At 40.1% G+C, this 11,410-nt stretch overlaps 1 protein-coding gene across 1 annotated transcript; it reads right to left on the bottom strand.

The window, feature by feature from the left end:
• Nucleotides 1–4,945: 4,945 nt before the first annotated feature.
• LOC103782414 (UPF0606 protein KIAA1549-like) lies at nt 4,946–9,245 on the bottom strand (the record flags this gene model as incomplete). Its single annotated transcript, XM_008950183.1, has 2 exons — nt 6,539–9,245; nt 4,946–5,034 (listed from the first exon to the last, which is right to left on the bottom strand). Coding segments are annotated over exons 1-2 (2,796 nt in total), but the record flags the coding sequence as incomplete, so codon positions are not given.
• Nucleotides 9,246–11,410: the final 2,165 nt, after the last annotated feature.

Raw genomic sequence — 11,410 nt, 5'->3', positions numbered from 1 at the left:
ATAAAGTGGTTTAAACCACCACAGTGCACCTCTTGGATGAAGACATGCTAGCACCTTGCAGGCTTTGTGCTGATGAAGGGATATGTTAGATACCCTCAACTTCAGGATCAGCCTTACAGCAAAGCCTAGTGCTACTTAAATTGTGACCCACATGTCACAATTACCACAATGCCACCCTTACTGATATTTCTGCAACCATGTAAAGTGATGGCAATTGCTGTTTAAATGAGACAGGAAGAATCTCTTTCCTGTCCTCTAAAAAGCATGCACTTCAAAGAGCTCATCTTCACCAGAAGAAACTACCTCAGTAGCAGAATGAAAAAAGAAAATAATCTATGCTTCTCGTTATTCCTTTCTTCCTCCTTAGTCCACAAATATATGCAACATTCAGCTTTTATTTTTAATGGATTTAGACCCAATAGAACTCAAATTTGTTTGATATGAATAACAAGCACAGCTCTTTTCAGTTCCTCTTATCTGGAACTTTATCCTTTTATCTTAGGATGAAATGAGTTCTGCAGCTTCCGTTTGTCAAACGGAAACACAGCAGTTATAACGGGTAAGACATGCCAAAATAAAGTTGTCCATTTCTTGCAAAGGGGACTACTTAAAAGGGAAGAAAAAGACAAATTCGAATTACAAATCTCAGTGACAATTTGCTGGTAATTTCTAAAGTCATATATGCTGAGGAAGAGAGGCCGAGTATAACCAGCATATACTTATGCACCAGTCAGGTATTTCAGACAAGAAAGCAAGACTCTGAGAACTAGTCTCCATTTCTGACCTGTTGCCATGCACCATAGATTTAACAAAAGCACTTACTCTGCACACTCCCCTGGAACTTTGCACCAAATTCTTTGTCTTAACAGCCACCACTACTTCTCTTTCGTGGTCCACTGCAGCAGAAGAGCAACAGCAACTCCAGAAGAATGGCAATTAACAAACCCCCACACTTTCAAGTGTAATTTTGAGGAAGATTAGAATCACTACTGCTCAAACCAATAGCGATTTTTGGTTAAGATATTGCAGGGATGTCTGGAGTTAGTGCTCTACAACCTAATTCAGACGACAGGAATAATACAGCTAAGTCAGCATGATGCTGTCTGTAAGTTAATTCACAGGGAAGTTTGCAAAGTTGTCTAGGATAGAGAGGCATAGCTCATGACTCGTGGATCACAACTGAGAATAGCTCTTCTTGGCAGAGCTCTAACAGTTCACAGACCAAACCATTCAGCCAATCCTGTCTTGGAGGTTTCATCTCTGCTGCTAAGACGGTTAGATGCTAACAAATTAGCCTACCTGAACCACCACATTTAGAGTGCCACCTATATAGGTAAACAAGCACAAAATTCTATATTAGACAAGTACAAATGTCCTGTCTTAACACTTTAGGTCAGAAAGCCAGAGAAGCACAAAAAAGCTCCATGTGCACTTTGGAGCCATCCCCACAGCAAAAGCAGAAATCTTCAGTAGAAGCAGAGAACTCTTACACCATCTCAAGTTTGGCTATCCCTTCTCCAAACTGTCATCCAACTTTGCTGTTTCCAGGATACAACCTATCTCATTCAAAGCTACTCTCACAAGAGAGACAGCTTCTAGTACACAGTTTTCAAATCTCAATTTACTAGAGACTAGAAGAGCATTTGGGAAAAACCATCACTGCATGGTTGCCCTGTCCCTTATGATGTTCCATAAGCATTTGCTATTGATTATTGTCCACTAAAATATTTTATTAGATGCAACTTTGCTACTATCTAATCCATGCCTACACTCTACTGTATTAAGCTGTGTAAACATCTGGCAGAAAGCATAAAATCCATTTTCTCACCACCACCTTATTAAGCAACCTGCAAAGTGCCAACAGAGAGCATTTAAATTCCTGAAGATGAGCTACAAAGGCTCACAGGTCTTAAAAATTAAACAAAGCTTCTGCTTCTACGCACATTAGGACCCTAAGGCAACAATTCTCTCAGTGATTTTACACACCTAAATGGTACCAGCCAGAATTTCAGCAGATGTGAGCAGCATTGACACCAGCACAAGTCCACAAGGTGGCACCTTTGACAGAAGTATTTAACTGCCTGATGATGAGCTGATCTCCTTCCTTTGAAGGTAGAGGTTCACCAGTTTTGGTTATAGAAACCAATATGCTAAGGACAGGCCCCAAACCGCACATTAAATATGGCAAAGCAGCAATGGTGTACATTATACTGTGTGATAAAATTTCCAAGCACAAATGAGGATGGCTAAAAGCTTTTTCCCTTTGGCACGAATTTGATGGCACCAGGGGTCCTGGCAGCGAGTCACTGCCAACACCATTTTATTTCACACCCAGTGCTACAAAGCTAAGTCAAGGGAACATTGTATAACAGATCTTACTCGAGTGTCATAAGGTTTTCATTACAGAAAGTTGACAAAAATTACTCTTATTCAAACAATGGGGTCTTATTATTTTGCAGATGCAATACATTGAGACCAAGTGGAAAAAATGGGCTTTGAAATTTTAGGTTATTCTCACTTTACTGTAAGGACTTTTGCTAGGAAAAAACTGCCAAAAGTTTTTTTTCATTAGGCAGGATTCAAGCCTGCCTCCTTTCATTTCCACTTCAACAACTCAGAATGTTTGAAATAATAAAGCAGCAAAGACCAAAGTTTCAACTGAAGAAGTTGGGGAAAAATGTTTTTAATTCTTTCAGTGTTAAACTTGATTTGTACTCAAAGCGAGCAGCAGTTACATCCATCATTGCCACAGATTTTATTTTTAAAGCATACATTACTACACTAAGTTCAATTCAACAAGACTGTCTTCTGATTTACTGTGCATTACATCACAGCAAGGGAACAACATCTGTGAGCCGTAATAGCAGACAGTCAAAAAGCAGCGTAGGGAAGGACACTGCTTTACCATAGCTTGCAAATGTATAGAAAGCTCCTGGGCACTCTCGACTAACAAAAGTGAGGTCTGTTTGATTAAATTCAGCAATACAGAAAAATTCTATTTAAAATTTTGCATTACATGACCACTCAACATGCTGATATTATAGACAATTCTTTTTTAAAAAGTAATTTTTTTTTTAGCACTCCACCATTAGAGATGAAGACATTTACTAGTGATTATTTTTAGTGCAAAACCCATATCCAAGACATCACAAGAAACATAGGATAGCAGCATTTAAGCATAAAATAAGCATAACTGATTCCACAGAGATGTCTTCTCCTTTTGATAAAAAAGAATTTGCAAAGAATGAAGCTGGACTACCTGCATTATTTATAAACACAGTTGGCTTTGGAGAAGCCTTAGGGCCAAAACATCCTACTGAACAACTTTACAAGGCAATAGTGGGCATGAAAGAAAGGAATTTAAAGGGCAAAAATATAAAGAAGCTAGATATCAAATGTTCGTTCCGATAAACCTTCAAATATTTAGTGACAGATTTTGTCTCACTGTTGTTACTATTAAGAGGGTAAGCACTTTGATATTATTGAGGCATATAAGATCACTGAAAATTAGTGTAATTCTATCATCATGAACTTTTGACTTCTACTTGACTATGCCAGTTTGCACAATCTGAAGGTATATAATTGAGAAGAAAAATACCTCTTTACAAAAATAACCTAAAAGTTTTATGGGCAAGTATTGCTAAAAGGACCCAAACTGAACACAGTTTATAGTGGCAGGTCACTGTGGTTGAAGTTTGGCAAGAATTCTTAACAATCTTATCTTAGACTGAGTAGGAGGAGGTATATTCTCAAACATCAGATAGGAGTTGTTTAATTAGACAGCAGTGATTTTGGCAGGAGCCGTCAAAACACTGTGTCCTCACACAGATCAGCAAGCAGAAGTTAAAGGTACCAAAGGATTCCGTGCATGGAGAAACTCAAGTTCTCGTCAACATTCGAACTGCTACTTGAGTTAACTTCACAACGAAAATGAGGTCACAGGCTCAAAAAAGTAAGATAACATGGTGCTGGGCTATCACAACTGGATGAACACACACATGACAAAGGGCAACTGCAGCTGAACCTGCACATGTGCCAGTAATTCCATCAAAACATTTTGTCACCAGTATTGAAATACAACATTACCCAACAAAGGTACCCCCAAACTACCTTTACAGTCTTTTCCACTCAGCGGGTTTGAGACAGAGGGGGAAATAGAAATGTTAAATCTCATCTCAACCAGACGCTTATTTTGAGATTAGGAAACAACAATGAAATATCGTTCAAAGATGATTCCTTGAACATCAAAGCAGAATACACTTTAACAAACAAACAAAACAAACAAGCAAACAAACAGAACAAACAAAAAACAATACAAAACACCAACACCAAACCCCAAACCGAACCACATAAAAACCCCAGGAGTACAGCAATGTAAACAGGGGAAGACCAGGAGTCACACTTATCTGAAAGCTTAAAAGTAACATTTTTACCATGGTACACTTGATATTTTTTCCTCTTGCCTTTTTCATCTGCCAAATCTTGCATTTGGGATTCTACCACTTGCCCTGCAAGTCTTGATGCACCTCATTTACGACATACAACAGCACAAGGCTGTGCACAAGGTTTGGATTTGTTTCAAGTGTTAAGTATATATATCATCAGCTAGCAGGAGAAACAAAAGCTTTTAACAGGTATCTTGAAGGGTAAAAGCTTTTCAGTCCAGTTTCAGGTGGTGACCAGTATAGGTTGGGAACTGCTTGCTCATTTCTCTAGCAAAACCAAGAAAAGGTCTGTCCTAGGAAACGACAACATTCTAGAAGTAAAGCTGATGTCATATTAACATTAGAAAAAAACAAATCACATGACTGACATTTAAGTTAGCATAAACCTCTCTCTGATACAGTACCACATGGGGTTTTTTTTAAATCACCATTTCAGTCTGTGAACTAAAACCACTATTGCATTGATAAAAGAGTACATGTATGCACTTCATATCACTTACCTCTAGCTCTACTGATCGCCTGAACTGAACTCTGAGTACTTCTCTGATGGATTCACTGACATTTTGTAGAATAGCTCTTCGGGCCAGCACTGGAAATTAATGTCAATCAGTAAATACATTTTAGGTTCATCTCTTGGGCTTTGATTCAAAGCTGCATTTTCAATTGTGCAAGGCATGAAAAAGCAGGCAATGAGATTAACTGCATCAAACAGATAAGATGATGGACAAGGAAACACAGAAAGGTGTGACTGTATCTTAAAAAGTGACTGTATATATTGTTTAAGGAACTCCAAGTTTATTTTGTCTCTGTTTTTTTTGTATCTGATGTCTTTAGCATTCTAGTAGAAGAATCTTCTGAAGAGCCACTGAGGCATTCAAATTGGATCTGAAAGTCACAGCACATTCAGTCTGACCTGTGCACAATGAGCCTGCTATCATAACAGTTAATTTTGTAGGCAGTGTATGAAATGCTGATGAGGTCAGAAAAAAGCCACAGAAAATATGCATCTGCTTTTCTTTTTAAAACAAAAGTAAACAAACATCATATTAATTACTGAAAGGGATATCCACCAAGTAAGAAACTGAATTAAAATCCCCGCATCTTTATGGATGTCATGTCTGTAATATACACACTTCAGACTACAGTCAATGAAACAACTAAAAAGTATCACGTTGTTATCCTGCATTTACTTTAAATTAGTAGCTTACCCACAAAATTATTCAAATTACAGGTCAAAAAAAAAAAATCTTCCTCATCATCAGCAGAGTCAGCTCACCTTCATATCTGGAGAATGAGATGCTCATTCTGCTTTACATATTGCAAGTAAATCTTAAGGGTAAAATGTCTTGCTTACCATAGAATATGCAGCACTTCTGCAGCTGCCCTGGATTAGTTCACTGGTATTGCTTTGTTAACAAGCCAGGAAGAGGTAGAAAAAACACCAATAAAAGCAAGCAGATGCTGAGACAATTAATTTTTAAACACACTAACGTCACTTTTTCTGTTTACAAACACACCAAATCCAACTGAAGTAAGTATGGAAAGAGGGAAAAATATAAACATAAGCTAGTATGGTAAAATAATTAAAATGGTAATGAAACCCCAAAATTTTTTAAACCGACTCTCCTCTTTCATATTACAACATTACTTCACATGCAGTTTTTGTTTTTGGTTTGGTTTGTTTTTTTTACAAACAGCAGCAACAACTGAAAGGAAAAACTTAGTCAGAACATTTAATAGTTTGGCAGAACAGTACCATGACAGTAACATTCATTTACAACCCATGAAATGATAAAGCAGCCTCTAATTCAGCATGTTTGTATGTATGCATCAGCAATTTTAGGAGACAATTTCATCCCTTGTGCAGTATAATGTACATGTAACTCATTATCGTAACAGACTTTGTCCAAGTGAATTCTATTATTTTCAAGAGTAAATGATAAATCAATGTTTTTACAGCTGTTAAGTCTAAATATACACCATTATTTCTTTGAAAGGTTCACTTAGCTAAGTGAAGACCTGCAATTTAGCTAGGGGGTCACATTAAAATGGCGTCTGAAAAACAAAATTGAAATGTTAGAGGAGTATTTTACCTGCAGTGACTAAATAAGCATCAGGAACTGTGATGTCACAGACGTAGGGTTGCCTTGTAGTGGTCACAGCAGAGGTTACAACTACAGGTTCAGATGGAGTAGTGGTCACCAGATGGGTGGAGGAGAATGTCCCCAGGCCACCTGCAGCAGTTGTGCCGTGGCTGCCTGTAGCACTGATGGCAGTGGTCATGGGGACACTGGTGGAAGCATCCGATGCATCAGTACCAGCAGTTACACTGCTTCCTGCTGGAACTTCATACCCGGTGGGAGAACTAGAAGCCAGAGGAAACTCTGTGGGAGCAAACAATGTGGTGACAGACAGAGATGCAGTAGGAAAGGGCATTGTGCTGCTGGTGTTGGCATGTGACGTCAGGTTGTCAGGGTCTGCAGAAGGAAGGGCTGTGTGGGCACTGCCCTCGCTGTGAGATGTTAAAAGCAGCGTGGGGTTAACTGTAGCACCAATATCCTCATCAGAAGCTGGAACAGTTGAGAGTAGAGATGAAGATACATTTAAGACGGGAGTTGCTGGAAAGGTAGTAAACAAAGAGATCAGGTTTGTTTCATTGAGCAAGATGCTGCTGGTAACAGACTGGGTATCAGAAGTGGGCAGCACCAGAGTAGGAACCATGGAATGAGAAGTGGAAAGTGAAGGCTCCAGCTGAGAGGTAGCTCCTGTAACAACTGAGGTAAACAGATCTTTAGAGTCTGCTGGCAATACTGAGAATGCTTCCAGAAACATGGATGATTCAGAGTGAAAATGTGATGATGGCATTATTTCAGGAATGTGTGCACCTGGTAAAGAGGATGCATTTGAATAGAAGTCTGATGTTTGGCCAAGAGGAAACTGAGAAACCTCAGCATCGGTGGCAGAGCTGATGGTGGTAGCTAAGTCCCAGCTGGAAACCCAATTGGAAACATCCTCAGAAAGTACTGATGTGCCAGTCAGCAAGGTCTGAGGTAAGAGTGTTGATACATCACTCTGCATGACAGAATAAGAATTTAGCATGGCTGATGATAAAGACAAGTAGCTAGGTTCAATAAGGAAGGGTGTTGATAAAAGACTGTATGGAAAATCTGAAATATCTAAAGACGGTTCCTCTCTTGTAGATGTCTTGTCAAGCAAAAACACAGATTCTGATGGCATCAATTCTGGCAACTCCAGCAAAGTTGTACGACTCCGTGCAAATGATGCTACCGGATCACTCGGGATGAAGGTAGAGTCAAGAAGAACAGAGGTGGCATCAGAAAGTTCTACCGGAGTGCTTGGTATCAACACAACTGACTCCGGTACAGTGAGGCAAGACTGGGCAAAAGAGATTTTCCATGACGTTGCTCCAGGGAGCTGATGGTAAGAAGAAGAAATTGTTATAGGTGTTCTGTCATTAAGGACAGTGTCCGTAGTGCTTAATAAAAACATGCTTGAATCGGGCATCTCTGCAAATCTTGAAGAAAATGAAACAACTGGTCTTGATGGAAAAGCAGTATCAAAAATCTCAGGTGTGGACTCCTCGAATTCATATCCATAAGTAATTATCGTTGTAAACGGAGATATGCCTTGTACTTCAGAGGCTTTGATGGACAAGGTTTCAGCATAGTCGCCTGAGCCCGCGTCATGTTCTGGGGAAAAGCCTGCTTCTGGCAGAAGTGAAACTGAGTTGCAATACAGACAGGAACTGTATGATCTTGTGGAAGGCACTGTACTCGTGAGCTCACTGACAAGCTCTGACTGACTTGGTATTTCTGAACCGGCAGGCAAATTTGGTGCTGTACCAGAGGATTCATGTGTAAACAGGCTGGTATTAAGAACCGCAGTAGAGTCTGTGGAAATGGCAAGTGAGCGAAGGGGGAAAGATCTAAGACTAATAGGAAACAAAGTAGCCTCAGCACTGCCTGCTGAAGCCGGTGTGGCCCAGGGAATGCTTGGGCTGGGGTCGGTCCTTAGGCTGAGAGTTTCTGCTGCCCTGCTACTCATATCAGTGTAAACGTCACCATACAGGTCTGTACTTTGTGCTGTGACACCTGGGATCACAGGTCTAGTTTTATCCAGCAGCTTGAGAGGACGAGGTGACTCTTCTGAAGCAGCCCCAAGAGGCAGAGCTGTTAAACTTGCATTTATGTTTTCCTGCACTGCAACTTCTGCCTCTGAAGGAATGGAAGCCATATAAACAGCTGTATTTGGAGGGTCCAGTGGCAAGTCTCCGCTTGCAGTTAGCATTTCACCACCTGATACAAAAGGCTTCAATTCTATAAGAGTGTTACTGTGTTCAGGGACAGCACTCAACGGAGTCTTTTCCTGGGCGGTTTCTGAGATATCATATGGTGAAAAAAGGACAGATAATGAAGGTGTTAGCAACACGGTTTCTAACATTTCTCTTGGTGGCTCTGCTGTATTAACTGAGTGATGACCTGTTAAAACTGCAAAAGACTTCAGTGGAGGAATCCACTGTGCCTTTGGAAATGAGCTAATGAATTCATTGCCACTTAAAAATGCCTCATTGCTTGTCACGGAGACATCTACCAACGGCGTACTTCTCCCTTCGGAAATCCTGACTGTTTCTTCTTGCTTAAATAAAGTCACATCAAAAGGAGTGGTAACTGATGATAAAACTGTTTGAAGAAAATCACTTTCTTGGGACTCCAAAGTACTTTTTGCTAAGGCCATTTGTGTACTGCTGCCTGATATGCTTTGGTGCACCTTTGAGTCCATTGAGAAAAAGGAAAAATTTTGCTGCTCCAAGGATTTCTCACCTAAACAAAGATGGAGACAGAAAAACAAAGAAAAACCCACTGGATTAGCACAAGTAGCAAGATGACAATAAGCAACATACACACAGTATTTCTGAAGGTGACAGCCCAGGATTCAAGGGCTAAGACAACCTCTCAATAGGGTGAAAAATCTCTGGGAGCAAGTCAGCACAAATAGTAATATTCCCTGTGAAACTCCATATCCTGGAAATGAGCAGGGCAACAGGAGCTCCTCTCACCCTACACCTACTCATCTGGCTACAGCAGCTCTCCAGCAAGCCCCATGGAAGGGCAGAAAGCAGCTCACTCTCACCTATGCCAGGCTACAGCGCATGACAGCTAATGATCACACAAAGGAAACAAAAAGGGTAACAAGGAACGACGAAGGGAAAGATTCTGCATGGCTTTAGGTCTTCTGCCTTCCTTTACCATCACTTCATACCCTTTGGTTTTCTTATTTCTTAATATTAAGTACACTAGCAGATCTGTTCTGTTTCGAGAACCAGATCCTTCCTGTCCTATCAGAAATGAGTGACAACCATGAGGGGTTTCCTTTAAGTAAAGCAAATGTGGACTGATAACTACAAGAATTTGCTAAGTAATATGTCCAGCAGTTACAGTTACATTGTCAGCCATTCATTTAACTTCTGACCTTTTAGCAATCAGTGATAAATTGCTTCATTACATAATTGCCATCTTTACTCACAACCCACTGGCAGGAATACTCTGTTCATGGACTACCTGTAATAAAGCTTTCACTGCTCCAGCTTGCAGAATTCAAATCGTAATAGACAGATTCAAACACAAAGGAGAAAAGCTAAGAATTCACCACATATTTTAACAATACACTTGCAAAAGTTATATATGAATATTATTTGCATAACTTGACTATACTTCCTCCTCTCTCACAAAAGTGTTCTTGGGTTGCAAAGAAGATCTGTATATATGTTTCTTCAACCACAGATGTGTTTTGCAGAGAAAAGGTTGATTACTGCTTGAGTACTCCTCTGAAATGTCAAGACTGGATGAGTAGCCTTCAGAGATGAATGCTAAAGGAAATCACAGAAAATTGCCACAGGATATTTTTCAAGGATGCACATAAGGCTTCATCCTTAAGTTATCTATCCCACTTGGTCATCCTGTTCTCACATGGGAGCATCCACACAGTGCTGCTGGAACCTACTGACACCGCAGATTAAAAAGGCTGGGGAGCGGTGATGGGAATTCCACTCAGTTAAACCACCAGGGACCAGTTTAAAATAAAAACATGCACACACAGTATAAGGTGCCAGAGAGCAATGCAGTACAGTGCTCAACTCTAAATACATTTATAACCATTTATAGGTGCCTTGCACTCTGCAACCCACAGGAGATCTTGCAGGAATAGCTCACCTATCTGTTACACACTGTTGTCAGTCTAACAACGCTACCCAAAGGTGACAAACTGCTGTGCTCATCCCCTCCTCTCTGGTCTGCTTGCTAAATTCCTTGACACAACTTTTCAAGCACTGACACACTGACCTGATAACTTGTGAATCTGCTGATCTGAAAAGCACAATTACAAGGATTAGCACACAGAGATAATACCACTGTACCACTATTCACACCTATCAAATATGAGTGACGATTATATATTTTTAGAGATCCCATGCACAACATTTTGCAGCATAACAGACACTACTCTCTCCAGTAACCTAAATCCACTTTTTTTTTCCTGAAACTCACTGTAGGCATTGCCAGCTTTATGATGCTTAGTTGTGGTGTGATGATGAAATCTACTGCTGTCCAATGCTATCGGGGTGAGTGTACCTGTGTTTTCAGCACACACACTTGTAAAAGCTGCATAAGACAAATACACAAGTCCATCCTTGACTTCTTACATGGAGGTCAGTTGTTTGAACGCAGCACAGTGTAGCAATTATAGAATAACTGCTTTCACAAGCAGCTAATGTGGGTAACAAAGCAGTTACTAGCAAGCATGGAACTGAAGCATGGACCCTGAGCAAAAGCTGTTAAATGTTTCCACCTTGCTAGAAATCTCCCCAGGCTCATTCCCTCCTTTGATTTAGGCTTCAAGCATTTATTTTTCATTTTGTGACATTCTGAGTAAGCAAGAAGTTACTAAAG

The sequence above is a fragment of the Merops nubicus genome, unplaced genomic scaffold (genome assembly GCF_000691845.1).
Source record: "Merops nubicus isolate BGI_N331 unplaced genomic scaffold, ASM69184v1 Scaffold52461, whole genome shotgun sequence".
In the NCBI taxonomy this organism is placed as follows: Eukaryota; Metazoa; Chordata; class Aves; order Coraciiformes; family Meropidae; genus Merops; species Merops nubicus.
This window is presented reverse-complemented; position numbering and strand designations above follow the sequence as displayed.